General features: G+C 41.2%; 1 protein-coding gene across 1 annotated transcript in view; it reads left to right on the top strand.

Moving 5' to 3' along the window:
• The window catches only part of WWTR1 (WW domain containing transcription regulator 1), a gene marked incomplete at its 5' end in the record, with an annotated part of 136,762 nt that extends 112,028 nt beyond the window's left edge, over window positions 1–24,734 (top strand). Inside the window, 3 exon segments of the mRNA XM_082625565.1 lie at window positions 13,846–13,979; window positions 15,905–16,017; window positions 21,266–24,734. Of these exon segments, the coding sequence (XP_082481691.1) occupies window positions 13,846–13,979; window positions 15,905–16,017; window positions 21,266–21,450 (432 nt within the window). The 3' untranslated portion in view covers window positions 21,451–24,734.
• Window positions 24,735–25,817: the final 1,083 nt, after the last annotated feature.

The raw sequence follows: 25,817 nt of genomic DNA, 5'->3' as shown, positions 1-25,817 counted from the left end.
GTAAATGGTGTTGGAGTGTTTGATGACAGTGGCATTTGCCAAGATGTCTGATTGTTCAGGTGTGGATTAGTGGATTATGTGTATCACCTTTGTGGGTTTTTTTTTTTTTTTTTACCTCTTTCTTTTGGTGCTTTGCACTTAAGCCTTACTATTTGCACTTAAGCCAGGGTGGGGCAGGGAAATGGACTGGAAGTAAAAGTGATATTTGGCTCACCTGTTTAGCTGCCTTCCAGCACCTGGTAGGAAGGTAGAGGAATGGAGGCAGGGGTGGTCCTGATGAGCTCTGAAGATTGTCTGTTCCATTTGTTCTTTCTGTCCCACTCCCTGTTCTACGTAATCAACAACTTCCTGAATATCCTTTGCTTTCTGGGCACTTTGTAATTCCCCTGGCCTTCCTCTAGTTTGCAGGAGGGCCCTAGCTGTCCAGCCTGTCTTCTTGAAGCCCCTGCCCAGCAGGCAGGCCCTGACCTTCCTATCAGGGGAGAATTTCTGGGAGAGAGGCCCCTTCCTAGGCTCCATCTCTATGATAGGAAAGGAGGTTGGTAAATTTTAATAAGTAGAATGAATTTGTTCCTAATTCTTGGGAAGTCATCAGTACTCTGTATGTTTTTATCATGGTTCAATATATGATAAATGTGAAATGTCCTTATAAGTTATGGGCCATGTAAATATTGTTTTATTTTTCCTTTTTCCTCTTCTTCTTTTTTCTGTTTCTGTGCCATTGCTCCTCTAGGCGTGTAGTCTGATGTTGTGCTGTGGAGAAAACAATTCCTCGGTTCTTGTTCCACAGTCTGATGTACACCTCACAATGCCAAGGGCCCAGATGTTAACTTGTCCCTGAAATCATGCCAGAGATATTAACAAATGAAATTGAGGAAAGTCTGATTACAGATCTGAAGTGAACCTCCATTATTTCAGGATGGAAAATTATTTTTTTTCCATTCCTTCTTTTATCTCTTCATTTGTTTATTCACCTAACATTTATGTTGTGGGAAATAATAAAAAGATAAGTGCGAAATGGCTGCCTTCAGATAACTTACATTTTAGCAAAGGAGACAAAATGATGAACTCTAATCCAGATTGGTGGCCAGAAGGATAAATTCAAACCATTCCCTACTTCGTGGGGTCCCAGCGGCTGCCATCTTACACTTTCATAGCTGGAGCAGGGACCAGATGCACCAGAGCCCAGAGTTCTGTGAAAATGAGCATAAAATGCTTCTTTCTTTCTTTTCCTCGTTCCCACAGGCCCACAGGTTGTGGAATAGCTACAGAACTCGGATCAAAGGGCCGGTGAGGTTTGGTATCTCCCCTGATCAGGAATCTTTTGAAGTAGGAGAGTTTTGTTAAAAATGATCCCTACAATTTAGCATTGGCTGCTGTAGCAACAGAGTTGAACTGCTTGTATCTGATAATTGATGAATTATCTCAGAATGTGGCAGGTGCTCCAAGGGCAGGGGTGCCACGAGCCCAAGGGATCCCAGCCAGGTCTGCAGTACATGGCCTTATTAGGAAAGTGGAACTTTCTTTGCTTTCAGCGTCTATCGCAGACATTATGGAGAGTGAATTCTCATGAAAGACATTCTCCATTGTCCGTGATAATGAGTTTTATTTTTGCTAAGTTTTCCAAAAAGCCGTGAAGCGGTTTCAGGCTCATCTAAGAAACGGCAACCCTAGAAAAGAAAGCAATTCTCAGTTGTAGATGTACTTCCTGCTACCTTCATAATAAAAAAAAAAAGTTAGAATTCAGTTTATGAAGTTTTTTTAAGTAAAAAAATAGTTTTTAAGTTTTTAAAATATAATTTAGTAGTTGTTTTGTTTGTTTTCTCTGACTGAGATGAGAGAAAGCATTTTACTAACTGAAAGAATCCAGACTCAAAAGACTTCATAATGGGACTTCCCTGGCGGTCCAGCGGTTACACCCTGTGCTTCCACTGCAGGGGGCACCGGTTCGATCCCTGGTCGGCGGACTAAGATCCCGCATGCCTCGCAGTGCAGCCAAAAAGAAAAAGGAAAAAGAAAAAAGACTTCACAATGTATGATTCCATTTATGTGACATTCTGGAAAGGGCAAAACTATAGGGACAGAGAACAGATGAGTGGTTGCTACAGTTAAGGATCGGGGAGGGGCTGCTTCCACAGGAGAGGCACCAGGGGGTTTGGGGGGAATGGCACAGTTCTGTGTCTTGCTTGCAGTGGCTGTTTCACAACTGTATTATGTATTTGTCAAAACTTAGAACTGTACAGTTTCACAGAGTGAATTCGACTCTAAATAAAGATAATAATAAAGTAAAAGTGTCGCACAGAAAAGACAAAACACATTCATTGTAGTAAATGTTTAAAATAATCAAAACCAAGAAAGACACCGATAAAAGAAATTAAAGATGATACAAATAGATGGAGAGATGTACCATGTTCTTGGATTGGAAGAATCAACATTGTGAAAATGACTCTACTACCCAAAGCAATCTACAGATTCAATGCAATCCCTATCAAACTACCACTGGCATTTTTCACAGAACTAGAACAAAAACTTTCACAATTTGTATGGAAACACAAAAGACCCCGAATAGCCAAAGCAATCTTGAGAACGAAAAATGGAGCTGGAGGAATCAGGCTCCCTGACTTCAGACTATACTACAAAGCTACAGTAATCAAGACAGTATGGTACTGGCACAAAAACAGAAAGATAGATCAATGGAACAGGATAGAAAGCCCAGAGATAAACCCACGCACATATGGTCACCTTATCTTTGATAAAGGAGGCAGGAATGTACAGTGGAGAAAGGACAGTCTCTTCAATAAGTGGTGCTGGGAAAACTGGATAGGGACATGTAAAAGTATGAGATTAGATCACTCCCTAACACCATACACAAAAATAAGCTCAAAATGGATTAAAGACCTAAATGTAAGGCCAGACACTATCAAACTCTTAGAGGAAAACATAGGCAGAACACTCTATGACATAAATCACAGCAAGATCCTTTTTGACCCACCTCCTAGAGAAATGGAAATAAAGACAAAAATAAACACATGGGACCTAATGAAACTTCAAAGCTTTTGCACAGCAAAGGAAACCATAAACAAGACCAAAAGACAACCCTCAGAATGGGAGAAAATATTTGCAAATGAAGCAACTGACAAAGGATTAATCTCCAAAATTTATAAGCAGCTCATGCAGCTCAATAGCAAAAAAACAAACAACCCAATCCAAAAATGGGCAGAAGACCTAAATAGACATTTCTCCACAGAAGATATACAGACTGCCAACAAACACATGAAAGGATGCTCAACATCTTTACTCATTAGAGAAATGCAAATCAAAACTACAATGAGATATCATCTCACACCAGTCAGAATGGCCATCATCAAAAAATCTAGAAACAATAAATGCTGGAGAGGGTGTGGAGAAAAGGGAACACTCTTGCACTGCTGGTGGGAATGTGGGTACAGCCACTATGGAGAACAGTATGGAGGTTCCTTAAAAAACTACAAATAGAACTACCATAGGACCCAGCAATCCCACTACTAGGCATATACCCTGAGAAAACCATAATTCAAAAAGAGACATGTACCAAAATGTTCATAGCAGCCCTGTTTACAATAGCCCGGAGATGGAAACAACCTAAGTGTCCATCATTGGATGAATGGATAAAGAAGATGTGGCACATATATACAATGGAATATTACTCAGCCATAAAAAGAAATGAAATTGAGCTATTTGTAATGAGGTGGATAGACCTAGAGTCTGTCATACAGAGTGAAGTAAGTCAGAAAGAGAAAGACAAATACTGTATGCTAACACATATATATGGAATTTAAGAAAAAAAAATGTCATGAAGAACATAGGGGTAAGACAGGAATAAAGACACAGACCTACTAGAGAATGGACTTGAGGATATGGGGAGGGGGAAGGGTAAGCTGTGACAAAGTGAAAGAGCGGCATGGACATATATACACTACCAAATGTAAGGTAGATAGCTAGTGGGAAGCAGCCGCATAGCACAGGGAGATCAGCTCGGTGCTTTGTGACCGCCTGGAGGGGTGGGATAGGGAGGGTGGGAGGGAGACGCAAAAGGGAGGGGATATGGAAACATATGTATATGTATAACTGATTAAATTTGTTATAAAGCAAAAAATTAAAAAAAATAAAAAATAAAAAGCGTGAATTATCAAAGAAATTGATCATAGTAAATAAATTCCAATGTTTTGAGCACAAAAAAAAAAAAAAACAAGAAAGAACGTAACCATCACTTTATACTCTTACCTGAAGAGAGCAGCTATGAAGATGTTGGTGATTTCTCTCCAGTCTTTGTATGTATCCATGTGTATTTTGTTTTTTAAAACAAAATTGGTAGTAGAGAATACTACTGTTTGTTATCTCTTTTTCTTAATATATTGGGAAGTCATTTATTTATTCTGTATCAGCCATGGAAGTTGTGCTGTGAGTTTGGACATATCTATTCTAAGCTGCCTGGTATCCTTTCTACAACGGTTCTGGACGTAAATTTTTAAAATACTATGAGCCACACATGCCCACCAGACTATAGACTATTCTGCTGTTACAGCTTAAAAACCAACACAATATTTGCTCAGTATCATAAAGGGCATGTTTACAACTTTACCGGAGGAAATGGAAAATTTGAGTAACTCGTAAGAAATTGAGAAACAGGCTTCGCAGTCCCTATTTACCCCCCTGAAAGAACAAGTCCTTGACATAAAAACAGACTCTTGGCTTTATCTGAGGAGAGTATTTCGTTGTATTATTCAGTTAAATATGAAGCTAGGGGACCTTCTGCCTCAAAGAGGATTGTAACCTCGAGGACTTCCCGTCAGCCCCCAGGGCCTGGAAGAGTCTTAAGTGAAGAAGCCTTCGCTCCCTCTGCGTTGTTGGGAAATGGTTATTATTCCCAGGCAGACTCAGCACTGCTTTTACCCCCATCCTTCCCTTAATTGAGGCCCAGTGGACAGGAGAAAGCAGCTTGTCCAACAAAAATGCTGACTAAGCCCGGCCTCTGGTTGCCAGGGCAACAGGGACAAGGGGAGAGGGCTTGGGCAGGAGGCCTCAGAATTCTTTTGGCAGGTCTCACAGATTTTTGTTGGGCTTGACAGCCACTACCGGGTCTGGCTGGCCAGCTGGCCGGCCTCTGGCAGCCATTCCTGACCGAGGGCCCGGGGGAGGGACACACCCGGCTGTGAGCAGCACTGGTCCAGGGAAGGTTCTGAGGTCTGTTTTTTGTCATGTGAAGAATAGCTATTTAGAGACGTTAAAAAGTGTCATATCATAGCCTAAGTAGTGGCTGCTTCATAGAGTCTTGCCTTCAGCACATGGGGCTATAATTTCCTTTTAGAAAAGCATTTCAGAGAATTAGGTTTCAGGATTGACTGCAACATCAGAGGTCATGTTGTCCACCCAGGGTGTGATCCCTGTAGAGTAACCTGGCTGTCTACGTTCATTCATTCGTTTGTTCAACATGCTCTAGGCACTAAATGCACAGCAGTGAACGAATAGGCTTGGTCCCTACCCTCAAAGGGCTTCCATTCTAACTGCTGTCAGTGTTCTATTTGCCTACAAGTCCCAGAAATAATCCATTTTCTGAAAAATACCAATTCTTTTAAAAGGGACCCTTTTGAAAGATATTATAAATCAAACACACTTAAAATTTTTATTTATTTATTTATTTTTAAATAATTTTTTTATACAGTTTTTTAAATTTTTTAATTGAAATACAGTTGATTTACAATGTTGTGTTAGTTTCAGGTATACAGCAAAGTGTTCAGTTATACATATATTTATATATTCTTTTTTAGATTCTTTTCTATTATAGGTTATTACAATTTTTAAATTCATTTTGAAAGGTTTCTTCATTTACAGTTATTACAGAATATTGGCTATATTCCCCATGTTGTACGATCCATCCTTGAGCCTATCTTATTCCCAATAGTTTGTACCTCCCACTCCTCATCCATGTATTCCCCCAACCTCTGTACTGGTAACCATTACTTTGTTCTCTATACCTGTGAGTCTGCCTCTCTTTTGCTATATTCACTATTTGTTGTATTTTTTTTGCGGTACGAGGGCCTCTCACTGTTGTGGCCTCTCCCATTGCGGAGCACAGGCTCCGGATGCGCAGGCTCAGCAGCCATGGCTCACGGGCACAGCCACTCCGTGGCATGTGGGATCTTCCCACACCGGGGCACGAACCCGTGTCCCCTGCATCGGCAGGCGGACTCTCAACCACTGCGCCACCAGGGAAGCCCTGTTGTATTTTTTTTAGATTCCACATGTAAGTGATATTGTACATTATTTGTCTTTCTCTGTCTTATTTCACTTAGCATAACACCCTCCAAGTCCATCCATGCAACTGCAAATGGCAAAATTTTGTTCTTTTTTATGGCTGAGTAGTACAAACACATTTTTTTAAAATGGAGGCTCACCAGGTTTGCACAAATGCAAAGCAGTTTCATAGTTCGGATCTTGATAAGATCAGAGGTACAAAGAAATATTGCATCTCGAAATCCATTCAGCTATTTTTCTTAAGTAAAGAGGAGACTATCTAAATTATATGTTTTCCTTAATTCGATTCTAAAGGATAACAGAGATTATGGAGCAACACAAGATTGCTATATACATCCTGAATTAAAAGAGCATCAAACAGGCCATGGATAATAATTATGGACTCAACAAATGTCTTCCCCGAAGTGTCAGAGTTTCGACAGTCTGAGTCTGGCAGCTGAGCTTGTGTGATGAGGTATTTCCAAAAGGGAGGCTCCAGGAAATGTGACAGTGAATTTCTAGAATCCCTTAGCACAGAGTTAAAAAGAAATTTACACTGGGCATGTTTTTTTTTTTTTCCTTATAAAGACGGTAAATAATTCAGTATTCTGCCTCTGAAGTCCGGGGAGGTTTCGGCAGAGAGAGAAACTTCTCTGCACCAGAATAACTGTTTTAATGTTAAGATGTCAAAATATTGTCTTTTTTTTTTTTTGTCTTTCATTTGTTTCTACTCACCCCACCCTTTCTAATTAAAACAATACAATCTTCCATTTTTGTAGCCACACACACCTAAATCAGGCAGGCACCCTCAGAAGAGGTTATTGTCTTTCCTTTCTCTTTGAAGTACATTCCAGGGAGGGCCAGGGCTGGCTGGCGGGAGGCGCTCCCTTAGTCCGGGATGGACAGGGCTGCAGGATGCTTTCAACGGCTGTTGCCTTTCTCACCTCCTCTCTTGATTTATTCCACAGGCAGGCTGCAGGCCAGTGGGGAGCTGGAAGGAAAGGAGGTTTGAAGTTTGCTTCCAGGGACACCTTCCTCTTACAGATGGGCCTTTGTCTTTCACACCCCTCTGGCTATTCGACACACCACCCCCTCCCCCAGCCAGTAGGAGAGGGTGCTTTTAAACCCCCGTGTAATTATTCGTTTTAGGGAGCTAGATGGAAGACCACAAACTCTGAAAGAGATTCTCAAGCCTTTATTTTGCAACAGTCTTTCCACCCCCAGCTTGGATGTAGAGAAAAAATAAAGTCGTGGTGGAGCAGGGTAGGGGTGAGGTTACCAGGGGCAGCTTTCCAGATCTTTCTGAAATTGGCCTTTAAAATCTGAACTTATAACTTTGCTGGATGTGCTTGTGAATTCCCAGGACACTAGCTCCACCCTTATACGTTGAAAAAGATCACAGACTATGTCCAGTTCCATCTCTTTTCCAATTCAGAGAGGGAAACTGTGTTCAGGACAGTGAAACAGGCCACTTCATTAAATCCTCTAAACTGCCTGAAGGAGGGGGGTTGGTATTTCTGTTTTATAGCTGGGAAAACAAGCTCAGAGAAATGAAATAACATGCCCAAGTCCCATAGCCAGTAGGTGAAAGGGCTGAAAATTTGAGGTCTGCCGACCTCAATCTTTGGCTTTCCTCTCTTTGCCACTGTCTGTGTAGTGGCTATGACAACAGACTCTGGGGCCAGATCCTGGGAAAGTGGCTTAGTCTCTCTGTGCCTCAGTGTCCTCATCCATAAAATGGAGACAGTTGGGTTGTCATGAGGATGAAATGAGATACAGTATGTTAAAGCACTTAGGACAGTGCTTCACAAGTAGTAAGTGATACGCAAGTATTAGCTAACATCTCCACCTCCTAAAACCTTTAACGCCGTGAGTAAGTAGCTCATTCTAGTGACTGCCTCACTGTGCCAGCTTCTTGATAAATAGGCTTTTTAACCTTTATAACAGCCCAGCAAGATAAATCTTATGTCTTTTTTTTTTCATTTTCTTCAGATGAACAAACTGAAAGGTTAAAAATGTACTCTGAAATGTTATAGCTAGGGAGTAGCTCAGCTAGGATTTGAGCTTTCATCATTCTGAATCCAAGGACACTTTTTCTCCTGTGCCAAGCCCTGGTCATATCCAGTAGTAGTTAACCCTCAACAACTGCTTGAAAATTCCAGTGGCCAGTAGCCCAGAGAATTGAGAAGCAGCCAGTTCTATCACTGAACGAACTACTAACTACAAAACCCTCCATCAGATCTGCCTCCAGTCTGGGGTAGAAGGAATCTTCCTTCTTCCATGTGGCAGTCAATAATAGTTTGAGAGCCATGGTGTGTCACAAGTCTCTCTTAAACAGTCCCCTTGCTTCTTCGTAGGACATGACACTCTAACCGCTCCCTATCCTGATTTTTCTCCTCTGGTCACTCTTTGTAAAGATCGTGACAAAGTGTAGAACAGCCTTGCACGTGGAGATTGGTAGGTCTAGAGAAGGAGTGCAGGCGACTTGAGTTGGAAAGAAGGTTTGGAGCATGTAGATATCGGGGAGATGGACCCCACGAGGCTTGGCCCTTCTGCATCACTTGCTGTTGGAGTCTGTCTCCCCCTCTAGAATCCTTGAAGAGGCACGACACTGTATTTTTCATTGCTGTATCCCTGTTGCCGAGAACAGTACCTGGCACCTGGTAGTCTCCATAGTATTTTTAAAAAATAAATACAGGAGCAAATGAATGGATTGTTGTGGGGACTGAGGGAGACAGTTGACTGGGATTTGGAGCTGGGAGAAGGGGTGACGGCATTAGGAGAAAGCTTGACGTCAGCAGGAAGAGCTGCTTTGGGGCCGGGTGAGGAGTGTACTGTGAGACATGGAGTTTCAGACCCCAGCTGGGTGCGTTATTTTGGACTTCAGGGGTGGGAAAGGGGCAGGCAGTGGTTTGCTGTGGTTATGGTTGTCAGGGAAGGCATCCTGGGAAAGGTGATGTAACAGAACCCCTAAGGGTGGGGGGATATGTCTTGATGAAGAGGGACCCAAAGTACCGAGGACTTCAGGAAACTGAAGACTTGTTTGGGAGGATAAGGTGGGTGGGAATGGAAGGGACACTGGGACAGGATCTTGCTGAACGGGAGTGGAGGTGGGAGATGAGACAGACCAAGGGGCTCAGGTGTGCCTCCAGCTTAACATTTGTTACCCTGCCTGCATTGGGGGGAGCTGGGGAGGAAGCACAGGGTTAGGGCAGCTGCACTGCCAGCTCTGAGTTGGAAACCTGAGTCTTGTCCTAGACCAGCCTTGTTCAACCGTCCCCCTGTTTCCACCTCAGTTCAGGGGGTGCAGGGTCCATCCCTGGTTGGGGAAGTTCCGCATGCCACGCAGTGTGGCAAAAAAAAAAATTAAATATGGAACTATTATATTATAAAATATAATTGAGTGAAATGAAACTTCTCACCATTCTCCACTTATATTAAAAATCAATTTTATGGGGCTTCCCTGGTGGCGCAGTGGTTGAGAGTCTGCCTGCTGATGCAGGGGACACGAGTTCATGCCCCGGTCCGGGGAGATCCCACATGCCGCGGAGCGGCTGGGCCCGTGAGCCATGGCTGCTGAGCCTGTGCGTCCGGAGCCTGTGCTCCGCAACGGGAGAGGCCACAGCAGTGAGAGGCCCGCGAACTGCAAAAAAAAAAAAAAAAAAAATCAATTTTTTGCTATACAAAAAGGTTTACAAACCTCTCCTTGGTAAAATAAAAAAAAAGTTATATTTTTAGCCTTGCAGACTCATGATGAATTTCACATTTGGTGTAATCCTTCCAAGTTGAAAGCTGACCAGGAAAGGGTGTCAGACCACTCAGAGTGGATCAGTTCCATGTGGTAGTGTGACTTTTAAGATTGTTTATTTTTGTTTTTGCTTTTGTTTTGTTTTCTGGGATTGGGATGCAGAACATAAGACGATAATAATACTTAGTTAACATTTATTAAGTGATCTCGTGTGCCAGCACTGCTCTAAGTACCCTATATGTGTTACCTCATTTTATCACCACAGCTGCCCTATTGGGTGGATGCTATTATTATCCTCACTTTACCAATGAGGAACAAAGAAACTAGATAACTGGCTGGGAGATGGCATGGCCAGGGTTCAAATCCAAGCATCTGGCCCTGGAATCCCTGCTCCTGACCACTCTGCCCTCCTGCTCATCTTCTGTGGTGGGAGCAGGAAAAACACCATGGGATCATTTCATTAGGATGGAGTTTGAGCCTGGCTAGTTGGGACCTATACAGTAGACTGTTGTTTTACTCATACTTGTGGTTGAAGAAGAGAATTGAATGATCTTAGTTAATTTTTCCTTTTATTATTAATTATGATTTAAAATATTTCCATTTGAATTCCAGCAATATTTTTCATTTCTTCATTGAGTGAATATTTATTCAAGTGCCCACTATATGCCTGGGTTGTTATACACAGTGGGGATACAGAAGTGAACATGACAAATAAGATCCCTTTCCTCTCTTTACATTCTGAAGAGAAAGACAGTAAATATATAAGTTGCCATCAAGAACACTGAATGTAATCTCTGACGAGATGGCATCTGTTGAGACAGACATCAATGTGGGAGTGAACTTCAGGAAGATCTGAGGAGAGTGTTCCAAGCAGAACGAACAATGGAGCAGATGCCGGAAGTGGGAGGAGCAGGTGCCGGAAGTGGGAGGAGCAGTGGGAAGGGAGTGAAGGAGTGAGGGGGTCCTGTCCGAGACAATGGAGGAGACGTGGACAGGGCTGTCAGGCAGGCTTTGTGGGCCACCGTCCAAGTGGGATAGGGAGCAGGTGGGTTTAGAGCCAGGGGCCAACATAGCCTTCACAGTGGCTGCTGTGACTTAAGAATAATCTTAGAATAATCTCGAAGAAAGTGTTGCCCCCTCGGAAAACTTTCTAACTCAGACTGGCCTAATTTATATTGCAAAGTTAGTTTTCAGGTATATTCAACACCTTTTCTGTATTCTCTCTCCCAAGTTAGTCATTCCGAGGCGAAAATGATAGTGCGAGCCCCCTACAGGCAGAACAGAGCATTGCCTCTTATGATGCCGTGGGGGTCAAGTCCTCAAAGTAGTTAGGGAAACATCGATGCTGAGGAATGGAACTAAAGTTATCTCTCATTTTAAATAGAGGGGACAGATGTGAAATAGCACCATGAAACATTTTCCCTGATATATAATAGTATAGGTTCTTCCAGCTTTGGTTATTATAAATAGTTCTTTTGAATTTCATTTATATATTTAGCCACACACAAGCATTCTTTTAAAATGCATATTGTATCTATTTGACCTATTCCGAGAGTAATTTAAATGAAGAGGGAAGCTTAAAATATCAGAAACTAGATATTTTTCTTATAATTTAAACATTTTATTTTCATATGATACATCATTAGAGATGACAAATAATTCATATATATATTGTATCTATATATTTTTTCCCCAGTGAAGTTCCAGCAATGATTCTTATTATATTTAAATGCAGACCACCTGGAAACTGCAAATTCAACTAGTGTTCTTAAGATATATGGTGATAAAATTGTGTCACATGTAAAGAAATGCGGCAGTCTCTTCAAGCTGTATGTTTAAATGGGTATCCGTTTAGGGGTACACTCCACATTTATTCAGAAAGTTTGGAGAATTGGAATATTCTAGTTACAGTTGATTTTTTGGATAATGAAGGTTATTGCCCAAAGGATCTTTGCATTTACAGTTTATAAAGGACTAGAAATTATATCATTGACTAGCTGTTTTCAGACTGTGGTTTGTGTGTATGAGTCTGTTTGAGAGGTTGGTGGCCTCTGTGCTCTTCACACCAGGTCCAATCCCTGTTATTCTTGTGTGTGAGGCCTCCAGGTAAGCTTTGGTTGGAAGATAAGATTTCTAATGCACACTGCCTACCACATAAAAACAACTATAGGAAATAATTCAGTTTTTCTAGATTTAGACAGAAGGTACTTCCAAGATTGAGATGAAAATCCCCCTTAAAAAAAAAAAACTCCATTTTTTGGTTTGCTTTTTACAGATTACTGAATAAAATTTGTTAGTTAAGTATTTGATTATTTGCAATCCAAATGAACAGAGGTGAACCAAGAGCCCTGTCTAGACAGGGTATTTATTTCAGTATAAGTTAACAATACAGTTTCTTATCAATCAGGTCTTCATGGTTTATAAGAGTTATGCTACCATAACTCTTCGGAACAGTATAATGAACTCTAGTAACCGAAAGTTTTTATGGCCGATGATTTCACTAGACTTGTCTAGACAGCAGTTACTCTCTAAAATCATTATGTGTCGGGGCTGGAAAGGATCTAACACAGACACTGTAACTTAGATGGTCTAAATATTCTGTTTGCCATTGTAGCCATGGTTTTGGGGTTTGAGGGATGGTGAGACCAGTGATTCAGCCTGAGTAGTGGGAAACCGGTAGGCATAAATATGCGACGGGCCTAACTTTGGTTTTGGATGCATGTATAAATATATAGAAGTATTATTCTCTGGAAACAGCAGCAAATTTGAAAGGAATTTGATGTCTGGTCATGTTTGTCCAAATGGGAGAGACTCCCTAGAGGTTATATCTAGAGAAAGTAATTGCAGTCAGATTTGTAACCTTTTGGATTGACTCTCCTTGGCAAAGTAATGCTAGCTTAAAAAGATGCTAGTGTTTTAATTTTTACTAATGAAATCCATGTGCTATCGAATAGTTAATCGTCAGTGGGATTTGGATTGGATCTGCATGGTTCCCCAAACTTCAGCCATTTTAGTCAACAAAATAATTAGTAAAATAGAAAAACTGATTGACTAACAAGCTTTTAAACTGGTTGTTCTGCTTTCCTGGTTATTGATATAAAACTGCCAGATGTGACTTAATGCAGAACCAGAACTCTGTAACCCCACTGCTTTACTGGCCTATAAGTGGCAAAGACTAGAATGTACCTGCTAGTCCAGAGTACAACTGCTTTGATTGACTTAGATTTGGTCTGAGCACCTGGGGTAAAAATAGCCTTGTCTCTGAGAACGTGTCTTGAGAGGCCCTTATATGATTTGGTTTTTTTGTATTTGTGTTTTTTTTTTTTTTGGCAGGGGCGTACGTGGGCCTCTCACTGTTGTGGCCTCTCCTGTTGCGGAGCACAGGCTCCGGATGTGCAGGCTCAGCGGCCATGGCTCACGGGCCCAGCCGCTCCGCGGCATGTGGGATCTTCCCGGACTGGGGCACGAACCCGTGTCCCCTGCATTGGCAGGCGGACTCTCAACCACTGCGCCACCAGGGAAGCCCTGATTTGGGTATTTTAAGCAATTGGATGGGTTAGATAGTTGTTATGTAAGTGCCTTGAGGGCAAATATTACATGAGCTTCTCATTAACTTTGTGAATGTGAGAAAGTGGCTTACACCTATAAGATTTCTTCAGAGGAAGAACACTAATGATTTCCTGATGATTTTGACGTATGAGGAATAAACGTAAAGTGCTTTTGTGTTTGGTGAAAAGTTTTTATGCGAAGCATCCTTTGCCCTGATCCTTATGACAATGAATGAATCACTGTTGCCTCTCCCTCGGACTGTCATGTCTCTGTAGGAAGCCGCCCTCTGTAGACAGCTCCCCTTGGAAGCCGAGACTCTAGCCACGGTTCAGGCTGCTGTCAACCCACCTGCCATGACTCCAGACATGAGATCCATCACTAATAATAGCTCGGATCCTTTCCTCAATGGGTAAGTCAACATTTTAGGGCCGCTTATTTTTGCTTTCTTTATTATGTGGTTTACAGTATAACAGATCTTTGTTTATGTTGGGAAAAGCTGGGGAGCTTGGAGGATGGGGTTAGGATAGAGGGAGGATGTGGAGGGAGGTGGCAGACAAAAAAAAGTGGAGGAAGAAGTCATCTACCTTTTTTAAAAAAAATCTCAAATTAAAAAATTGGTGCTATGGCACGGAGTAAACCCCTAGTCAATAATTTGAAAATGGGGATGAACTTAACAATTTCAATGGAATGGTGTTGTATAGTAATTATTTAGAAGAATCTTGTGGTTTTACATAGCCAACAGGGGATAAAAGCATGTCATAGGGCCTCCCTGGTGGCGCAGTGGTTGAGAGTCCGCCTGCCGATGCAGGGGATACGGGTTCGTGCCCCGGTCTGGGAGGATCCCATATGCCGCGGAGCGGCTGGGCCCGTGAGCCATGGCCGCTGGGCCTGCGCATCCGGAGCCTGTGCTCCGCAACGGGAGAGGCCACAACAGTGAGAGGCCCGCATACCGCAAAAAGAAAAAAAAAAAAAAAAAAAAAAAAAAGCATGTCATATGGCAAATAAGGGAGCAAAACAATTAAGAGGTGATGTTTGTGGCGAAATGTGAATAAGGTCTATAGTTTAATTAATAGTATGATACATTGTCAATTCCTGGTGTTGATCACTGTACTATGGTTGTGTACCATGTCCTTGGGGAAGCTGGGTACAGGATGCCCAGGAACTCTGTACTCTTTTTACATCTTCTGTGTGAGTCTAAAATTATTTCACACTTTAAAATTTTAATTAAAACAAAGAGGTGTTGTTTTAAAATATGAAATATATGAGCAGAAGGAAAAGGTGATTGAACCAGAAATATCTTCATGAGTAGAAGTAGTCAACCTTAATTGTAGCCTTTTAAACCCAAATAAAAGGCAGTTTTCTATTTCCTGTGTCTTTTCTGCCCTTGCAGAGGCTTCTGGCAAACAAGCAAATACAGTTACGAAAGTTATTAAAAATAGAGAGAGAGATGAAAACAAACAGTAAGGGAAATAATGAAAGAAAGGTGTTTTTAAGTGATTGATTTAAAACTACTTCAAACGTACAGAAGAGTATAAAGAATAACTTAAGATTTACCCGTGTACCCAACTCCCACATTTTGCATACTTCCATAGATCTTATTTTTTTTTGAGTATTACAATTAATACTTAAACCCTTCCCCACCACCACTGAAATCCATTTATTTCCCGTCATCCCTCCCTAGTGGTAGCCACTATTTGGAAATGGATGTGTATCCATTACACACATTTATTTTTTATTTTTTCATCACACATATTTTTATATTTCTTATTGCCTGTTAATGTCTGTATCCAGAAACAATATTCAACATCGTTTTCGGTTTTGAAAAAATGTACATACATGGTATCATTGTCTGTATGTAGAACGGTGTTCAAACTGTTATTTTGAGATGAAAAGGGAATCAGTGTCAATTGAGTATGAATGGCCAGTTTATTTTTTGCTTACAATTTATTAATTTCATTGACACAGGGATATATGTTTCAAAATTAAAAGGAAGTGCAAAGTCCACCTCCCTTTGTTATCTGAAGATCGGGCAGGTTGACAGAGCTACACTAGTTGAGGGTCTTCATGACTGTATTTTTTTGTTTGTTTGTTTTTTGCGGTACGCGGGCCTCTCACTGCTGTGGCCTCTCCCGTTGCGGAGCACAGGCTCCGGACGCGCAGGCTCAGCGGCCACGGCTCAGGGGCCCAGCCGCTCCGCGGCATGCGGGCGGGATCCTCCCGGACCGGGGCACGAACCCGTGTCCCCTCCATCGGCAGACGGACTCCCAACCACGGCGCCACCAGGGAAGCCCCATGACTGTATTTTAAGTTTGAAATCCGACTTGTGCTCTGCAGGGGGCCGTATCATTCCAGGGAGCAGAGTACCGACAGTGGCCTGGGGCTCGGCTGCTACAGCGTCCCAACGACCCCCGAGGACTTCCTCAGCAACGTGGAGGAGATGGACACAGGTAGGAGCCAAGCCTGCGAGGCCTTGCAGTGGGTTTGCACTTTTGTTTTTTTTGCAGTACGCGGGCCTCTCACTGCTGTGGCCTCTCCCGTTGCGGAGCACAGGCTCCGGACGCGCAGGCTCAGCGGCCATGGCTCACGGGCCCAGCCGCTCCGCGGCATGTGGGATCTTCCCGGACGGGGCATCGGCAGGCGGACTCTCAACCACTGCGCCACCAGGGAAGCCCGGGTTTGCCCTTTTAAATTGTCTCTTTAGTCTTCTCGATTCGTTTCTTTTCTTGTTGTTTTTGTTTTTGTTTTTTTTGGCTACACCGCTCAGCATGCGGGACCTTAGTTCCCTGACCAGGGCTGCAGCCTGTGCCCACTGCATTGGAAGAGCGGAGTCTTAACCACTGGACCGCCAAGGAAGTTCCCTAGTCCTCTCAATTCTAAAATACAACGAGAGACACTTAACCTCAACAACATAAACTGACAGCTGAAAAGCCACTGGAACCCAGGCACTGTTAATAAACTCTAGCCCCTTCCCCATAGTTTATACAAATATAGTTTTATATATGGGCACAGGATTTTAATTTCTGCTTTTTTCCTCTCCCTCCCTCCCTTCCTTCCTTTTGCTTGTCCTTGCTTCATATTACCCCTTTCCTCACAATTCCATTAACATACCATTGTCTGCCTTGCCATTCTTCCACAATGGAATATTTATGCTTTTCTAGCTTTTGGTTGTAATGTACAGGCCACCAGTATGCAAATTTTTTCATGTCATTAACTGCATTTGGGAAGTAATTGGCAGTGGGCATTTGGAAAGTTAAGCAACTCAGAGGATTCTAAAATGTCAGCTCCAAATCCTAACATGGTAACAGTGTCCTCCCTCAGCAGTTAAATTTAACATAGTTCCTGGCCTGCCCTGCCTTCAGGCTAGGCCTCAGCTGGCTTCCCGGTTACCTCCTTTTCACCATTTCTCTAGGAGCGATGCCTCCAAGTTTGGTCTAGACTGAATTATCAAAGTCCTAAACTCCCAGAAGATATTCTGAAACCAAAATTAAATGACAGCTAACAACAAGGACCTACTGTATAGCACAGGGAACTATATTCAATATCTTGAAATAACCTATAATAGAAAAAAAATCTGAAAAAGACTATCTATATAAATATCTATGTCTATATAAATATCTGTATCTATACCTATATCTATAGATGTACAACTGAATCACTTTGCTGCACACCTGAAACCAACACAACATTGTAAATCAACTATACTTCAATTAAAAAAAAAACCCTGAAAAGGGACTTAAAAGAAATTAAATAATAGCTGATGTATCCCCTCTTTGGAGCTGTTCATGCTAGTTTTTCCTCCATCGTCACTGTTGAAAGAAAATTCTGGGATGAAATGATTGCTTTCCCCAGTGCTGTTGTCCAGAGCGCCCGTGTTGTTACCCTCCGCTCCTCGATGACGGAACTTTGTGCTCTAAAACTACAAAAGTCAAACTTCAGACAAAACTACAAAAGTCAAAGTCAGACAAAAGTCAAACGCAGCCAGTAGGTTGGAGCAGCTGTTCCGGGCTCTCCGTGCAGCCCGTCATCTACTTGTTGAGAGAATTGCACAGACTGTCTTGTGAGGAGTCACACAGGAATAGTTTGAACTGTTTGTTTTGTTATTCTTCAGTTTATTACTTCAGCCTTCTCCCTCCCTTCCTGCTTCCCTCCCTCCCTCTCTTCGTCCCTCTCTTTATTTTGCGGTGTGAGATTTATCTTGCCCTCTTCGGACCTGCCTGGTGAAGTGGTTCCTTCCTATGTTTAATAATTGTTTGCTTTCATCTTTTAAACACTGGGAAGCCAGTAAAGATAAAAAGCAAAGTTAAATAAGAAATGACTCAGGAGATCTCAATCCATTTAAAAATAAAAGAAGATGGAATCTATTCTATGGCTTTTTAAAATGACATTGAGTGGAGAAGTAGGGAATGTTTTTGAAGCCAAAATGTAGAATTAAGTGGTGTCCTGAAAAGAACATAGTCTCTGCAGTCAGGCAACCTGAGTTGGATCTTTGCTTCTCTACTTCTTAGTCATGACTTTGGGTAAGTGACATAACCTCCCAGGGGCCTCAGATTTCTCACCTATAAAGTAGGAGTAATGTGCTTACCTTGTAGAGTTGTGAGGGCTCATGAGGTCACAGAGCTTGGCACAAAGTTGTCTTCTCCTTCTAAGAAGGATGAAGTAATGTACAAATTGGTCTTGTTAAATGTTAGGGCTCCAGGTCAGTCTGGTGTAGTGAGTGTCAGCCTGTTGGGTTTAGGGTCCCATCTGTGAAGCCTTTATAGGGAGTGGGCATAAACCCCCTCAAGGGGAGAAATGTAATTACTTTTTCAGGAACAAGTTGAGGAAAAGCTGAGCTCAAGCGTGGCTGGCAAAGATCTAGTAGACCCACTGATCACATGCTAAATGGGAACAAGCCAGCTGAACACTCCCTTTGCAAAATACACATGGAAACAACAGCTGGACATAGTGTGAGGATAGAGTAGAGGGAATAACAGGAGCAAAGGCTGGAAGTCATCCACCTTCCAGAATATTCTGCAATAATCACACCCTTTTAAGGATTGCTTGTTTTTTTTTTCTTGTCTGGCCCACTTTTCACTCATTCATTCATTCATTTTTATTATCTATACAGATACGCATCCTTTATATTTTAATTGAAGAATAGTTTCCATATAATATTATATAAGTTACAGGTGTACAATACATTGTTTCACAATTTTTAAAGGTTATACTCCATTTATAGTTATTGTAAAATATTGGCTATATTCCCCATGTTGTACAATATGTCCCACTTTTTAAATGGATAAAACTGCAAAGACCCAAAAAATTACTATGAGTTTGCAGAGTTGCTCCAAAGAGAGAGATTTTAAGATAGTTAACCTTATTGAAGAGCATTAACTAGTCTCCTCATGCTTTCCATGCCCGAGGAGAAAGGATAAGAGGAATCCTTTAAAACAGAGAGATTTTATTTGGTTAAAAAATGAATTCTTCTTCTTTTTTTTTTTTGCGGTACGCAGGCCTCTCACTGCTGTGGCCTCTCCCGTTGAGGAGCACAGGCTCCAGACGCGCAGGCTCAGTGGCCGTGGCTCACGGGCCCAGCCGCTCCGCGGCATGTGGGATCCTCCCGGACCAGGGCACGAACCCGTGTCCGCTGCATCGGCAGGCGGACTCTCAACCACTGCGCCACCAGGGAAGCCCAAAAAATGAATTCTTGACTTATTAAAAAGTTAAAATGGGAAATCAGTAGAGATGAATAATTCTAACTGGAGATGAAGAAAAAAAGACATCCAGCACTTTATTTTTTATTTTTTTATTTTTTGCTGTACGCAGGCCTCTCACTGTTGTGGCCTCTCCCGTTGCAGAGCACAGGCTCCGGACACACAGGCTCAGCGGCCATGGCTCACGGGCCCAGCTGCTCCGCGGCATGTGGGATCCTCCCGGACCGGGGCATAAACCCGTGTCCCCGGCAGGCGGACTCTCAACCACTGCGCCACCAGGGAAGCCCCATCCAGAACTTTAGATCAGCTGATTTTTCAGGGCAGATAATTTTTTTAAGCCTCATTTCCATTTGTTACACTCCAGTGGATAGAAAAAAGTTATTTTGGATTTTCTTTTCTAAACTAATATTGTTTTTCAAGTCAGTAACACAACAGCATTGAGGTCATGTTGAACTCGATTTAACTTTTAAAATACTGCCTTTTGCAATGAAAATCCTTTAAAATAGTCCTAAGAGTCATTGATATTTTATGAGTTATAGAAAAGCCATCAAGTTTTACTGTCACCAAAATGCAAGTTTGAGTATTTTTCCCTCATCACTCAGAAAAATGTAATTTTTCTCCTTGGAAAATGCATATGGTTAAAATGAGTTTTCTCCTGTTTTGCTCAGAATAGTGAAATTCCTAAGCAGGCTTTTCAGGAAGGCTACCGTACTTGTAGGACACAAAAGCTAATTTAATAAGTTTCTTAAAAGTGATTCCATGGTGAAAGCTGGCCATAGTTTTCAATGTACCTCAGACTGTGAGGTGTATTTTATCCCTTCAGAAAATTGGTTGGGGTTCTTGGAATAAGCCAGTTGCTCTGATATTATGTAATTAAATGTGATTGAGTTCCCGGGTTTTTCTTTCTCTCAGCACAATCAACAAGCAACGTGTTTTTGTATTTTCCTAAGTGTGTATGTATGAAAGAAGCCCAGAGCCATGGATGTGTGGCAGATATTATATGGCACCTAACTCCAATTTGTGAAGGTGCTATAATCCCAATTTCAGACAGGTGAAGTGTGTCTAAGTTTACACAGCTAAAAAGCTCCCTCTCCTGGCACAATTGTCCGTACGTTTTCTCCTATACTATCATTCATGAAGAACATGTATTCCACATGTCATATCCCAGACACTTAACTTTCCTCTGGAACAGCATTCTCTCAACTAGGTTCTATAGACTCTAGTTCTATTAGGATATAAATTCTGCCAAAATTGCATTCGATGATAAAATGGCTTTAGGTCATAGTGGCTTAAGCAAAATATATCAGACTTCCTTATTACAAGACTTCTCAGAACCTTAGTAAGCTCCCATGCGCTGTGACTCATACGCATTGTGAGAAGGGTAGATATTTGTGGGCTGTATGTGTGTGTGGAGTGGGGGGGGTGAACTGCAGCACCCACTCTCTAAAATACTTTGAAAATTATCCCTAGAGTCCTCCATGAAGATAGCTTTTTAAACACGTGGTTAAAAGAAACTCCTCACTACTGTCTTTGAACATAAAGATGGATGATATGGGCAAATTTGAGCTTACAGTTAAATCATTGGATTATAGCTCTGTGATAAGGTTTTTATGACAGGCAGGGCCTCTCTGCTCAAACCAGCTCTTCATGCCATTGTCATGAGAAGTCATTGATTGTAGGTCAGATCCACAGCACCCTCTCATTTGCTCCTTTCCTGTTTCCCTGGATTTACCCATTCTGGACAATGTCTACCCAGAACAATGAAAGGTTCAGCTGGCATCTCTGCATCTCTTAGGAGTGAGCATCACCAATCCCGTTTCAATAATGTGGTAGCTGAAATTTTGCACAGAGATGAAATATTTTATACCTGCAGGAATAAAATCTTCTGGTGGAATGTAGACACAGGGGAAAGGAAGATGAGAGTCATGTTGACACTTGAATTTGTCCCTCTTTCAAGAGCTCTAAAAAAGAATTTAAATGGTCTCATTTCATTCTGTTATAGGAGAAAATGCAGGACAGGCACCCATGAACATCAACCCTCAGCAGACCCGTTTCCCTGATTTTCTTGACTGTCTTCCGGGAACAAATGTTGATCTAGGAACTTTGGAATCTGAAGATCTGATCCCCCTCTTCAATGATGTAGAATCTGCTCTGAACAAAAGCGAGCCTTTTCTAACCTGGCTGTAATCAGTACCATTGTAGCTTGGACGCAGCCGTGACCTGACATTTCCTGGGCCTCTTGGAAACAGCGAGGGAGCAGGGCAAGTCTGCAGGTGTGCCGCTTACTGCCTCCGGGACGCATGCTCCCTCCTTTCCTTGTGGCCAGGTTAATCATTGCCTGGAGTTGATTGACGGTAACGTAAGTTAAACAGAAATAAGCATTCTGTTTTCATTTTCTGCAAGCCTGTCTTCCTGTGATGGGTTATGCAGAATCGTTCCAGCAGAATTGATTACGCGGAATTGCTTCTCTGCGTTCCTTTCTGCTGCCCCATGACTAAGCTTTATGGGTGTTAGCTGAAATTTATACATCAATTGATTATAAACCATGTAAAGCTGACCACAGGCAGTGACTTCTGACAGGCGGCTCGGTCCAGGAAATGTATACAAAATTCAACCTGATGTACAGTTTCAAAAACTGTATTGATGACATTAGTACCAAATGCTTTAAAAAAAATATTTAACTTGAGCTTTAAAAATCATTGTACAGATAGTAAAATTCTGCTGTTTGGAATACAGTGTAGTCTGGGGTCCATGCTGGTTCTGTTGGTTCTTATTACCCTGTATTCACAAAGGCACACACAGTCCTATTGTGGTTTATCCTGTAGCATTTTACTGCACAGCATCTAGCCAGCTAGCCCTTCCGGTAGGAGAGCAACAGCCGCATGAGTCACAGCTCCTACACTAAGATCTTACGAAAGAGACCAGTTTGGTACTAATTATGAACATCTATAAAACAAAGGTTTTTAAAATTACAAGTTGGATTTTATGTTTAAACTGCAGCTTAGAACTCAGTGTTTATTTTATGAAGCACTATCATTTTGTAGCTGATGACAAAGGGCAGTCAAATATTTTTGATAAATCAGTGACAACTGTATTTTTGTCTTTTGAAACCGTTCTGAAAACATCAGGACCACATAGCTTTCAACCTGATGGCACGCACAGTAAGCTGTTGCTTTTAAAATTCCAAAGCCTTGTCGGTTTTGCTTCTTTCAAGATTTCAAGGGTTTAAAATAATCTTATCTATGAAACTGTTTGAAGGATGAAGCAGATCTCTGACATGGAAAAAAATGCCCCCTGAGGGTGTATGGTGGAGACATGTTTCTGAAGTCACTAATGTTGATTCCTGAGTATATTATCCTAACCTTGTTTGCTACAGTTGGTATAAAAAGGCATGACATATGTACTCAATACCTCTTATGTAACCAAAACCGTTTTTTATTAGCTTTTAAGGACTGAGAGAGAGCATTGGGTTTGCCTGGCATGCACCCTGCCTGCATTGCCAATGAAGTCCTCAACTGTTTAATACTTTGAACGGACATTATTTATAATCTGTGAATTTAATATCTTTTTTTGAGAGACATTAATAATGCAGGTCTCTGAGAGGAACCTTTCCATTCCCAAGGGGCTTATTTGCTGGGGATCTGAGATCCTTTTCGATCTACCAAAAGATAGATGGCAGAATACATCTTATCTTGTTGGAAAGAAAGCAAGTGTAAAGGTCAGAGATGAAGTAGTAAAGTTAGGGAATATAGTGGAAAGGCTGTTAGGTGTGAAATGGAAATAGACAAGCTATAGTACCCCAAAAGCAAGACGGGCAGGAGGTATGAGGTGCCCCCAAAGAGCAAAGCAACAATTTTCTCCTACAGTCTTTGTACCAAAAGACTGTTGTAGAAGAAAAGAAGGCTTCGGTGCACTTTATGTGGGAGAAGGAGGGGCAGGGCTAGTGTTGCCCTGTCTACGCTGATGTTAAGTGTGTAGGCGGACAAGACCATAAACCTACCATTGCTTCCAACACAATGAAGTGACTTTTTTCCCCTGAAGGACCCATGGTTTCTGTTCCTCTGATTCCTTCTCTCTCTCTCTCTCTCTCTCTCTCTCTCTCTCTCTCTCTCTCTCTCAGTGCTCTGAGAGAGATGGGGGTAGATGTTTCTTTTGCTACTAAATTGAAGGGAGCACTATTTCTTTTCCTCTTGTGTTAGCAATAATTGCAAAAAGCATTGTACATTCTTTCTAAGAAAAAGCAAAAAAAAAAAGTCAAAAACAAGGGACCTAGTAAAACTGAGCAGTGTTACTGTATTTTTAAAAAATATTTTTATAGACTCATTTTCAGGTTATTAAACATAAAAGAAACAGATACCCCTCTCTTTTTAAAGCAGTTAAAACATCGATGATTTGTATTATCAATTTTTAGAAGTAATTTCCTAGTAAGCTTGTGGCATTAGAAAATACTAGAAGAATTTCTTTTAGTGAAATTAGTTGGAACATTTATTAGTGAACATAACAATTACTTTTCCAGAATTAAATATGGACCCTGACTACTAATAAATGAAACCAGATATAATTTTTGTTGTTATTTTTAAGGCCATAAAATATGGCCTTTGTTAAAGAACACTAAAGCTAGAAATCTAAAGAACAACTTTTAAAAGGCTCTTTCCTATTATTGTAAGTGTTAAAACCCCTGCAGAATTCATGATAAGGTGCTATTTATACTATATTTCTTATTATAAAAGAACTGCCACAATATCTCATCTTTTTAGTCCTAAATCAATCAATCACTTTCAACATTTCATCCAATAATTTTGCCAGAGAAAAGGCAGATTAAAAATTGAAATTGAAGAATAATTTCAGAGATCTTTCAAGGTTTTTTTTTTCCCCTGATAAAACACATTTTCTTGAAGTAAATACATTGTCAAAACCTATTTGCAATTCTGTGAAATCTTAGTAATTGTTAGTGTTTCACCATAGAATTTAGGATGTGAAATGCCATTTCTTTTCACTGATTATACAATATACATGAAAACAGAGTAAAACATTTAGCTTGCTGGGGTACTGCTGACTCCAGCTTGGGAGAAAAGCTCTCTGTAGAAGAAGGTGATCTGGAGTGAGTTCTGTTAGTGACAAGTTGTGTTCTCATGACATAATTCGAAAGTAACTTCCGAAAGTGCAACTTTTATGAAAAATAAAAGCTGTTAAAAGGAAACTGTAGATTAATTTAATTGGGAAAATGGGTGATTGACAGAGACCGTTTCCCTAACACACTACATCATTTATGTGTTAGTATTTTAACTTTTTAAAAAATTATTTCTACATTTTGTAATATGACATATGTGTGTTTATTTTTAATTTAGATTGCTATACATACAGAAAGTATGCAGAAAAATCAGTCAGATCAAACCATTTTAACTGGAGTTTGGTACTGGTTTTTACTTCTCTGATTCTGTATAAGAAAAATAAATACAGTTGAATTTCCACTTGGAGCCTTTATCTCGTCATTATTTGTGTGTGTTCCTTTTACTGAGGGCTTTGGGTGGTACTGAAGAAAGGCTTATGTAACCCTCCTGGCAGACAATGAAAGAAATAAAATTTTGTAGGCAAACATTTTTTTGGCTCAAATGCCTGGTCTTCAGTATTCTAAATATCCACAGAATTCTGGTTTCTACTTTATTTGAAGTAACTCACTGAGACTTTAAAAGATATATATATATGTGTATAATTTTTTTTTTCTAAATCACACAGTCCTTCCAACACCCTCACAGATTTGACTGAGACATCAGAACTATAGGATTCTTAGGCGTTCCTCTGTTATTAACAATAAGCTGTGGCTTCTCGTCAAAACTGAAAAACAGCTCATCATTCATTCTGAGTGTAGGCTTGTGACAGTGTATTTTCTCTGTCTGTTGAGTCCCTTGATTCTTGCTGTGGTGATACCTTATGAGGTGAGGGCACTCTTAATAGCAGAGTGTTTTTAAGCAGAAGCATTCAGCTAAACAACAGAAAGAAGAGATCCTGGTGGAAACAACTTAGCCACAGTCCAGAGTCTAAGTCTCAAGCATCGTTTTAAAAGCTGTATTTCATCATCACTTTTTTTAAAAATTTAGTTTTGGCTGCATTGGGTCTTCGTTGCTGCGCGCGGGCTTTCTCAAGTTGCAGCGAGCGGGGGCTACTCTTCGTTGTGGTGCGCCTGCTTCTCATTGCAGTGGCTTCTCTTGTTGTGTAGCACGAGCTCTAGGCACACAGGCTTCAGTAGTTGTGGCTCCTGGGTCTAGGGCGCAGGCTCAGTAGTTGTTGCTCTGCGGCATGTGGGGTCTTCCTGGACCAGGGATCAAACCCATGTCCCCTGCATTGGCAGGCAGATTCTTTTTTTTTTTTTTTTGCTTTCAAAATATAATCTAATTAAATATTGAACAATACAATGTTAAAAAAGACAATTTATTATGGAAAGAGAATCACACAAAGCATTCATTTTGTATATGTCCTTAACACTGTTGATAGTATTTCTGGCCCAGAGTCATTGAGTTTCAAATATATGTCCTGCTTCCAATACATTTCAGTCA

Source organism: Mesoplodon mirus, assembly GCF_964341445.2.
Source record: "Mesoplodon mirus genome assembly, chromosome: 6".
NCBI classification, from domain to species: Eukaryota; Metazoa; Chordata; class Mammalia; order Artiodactyla; family Ziphiidae; genus Mesoplodon; species Mesoplodon mirus.
Note: the sequence above shows the minus strand (reverse complement) of the source record. Positions and strands in the feature narration are given on the sequence as shown.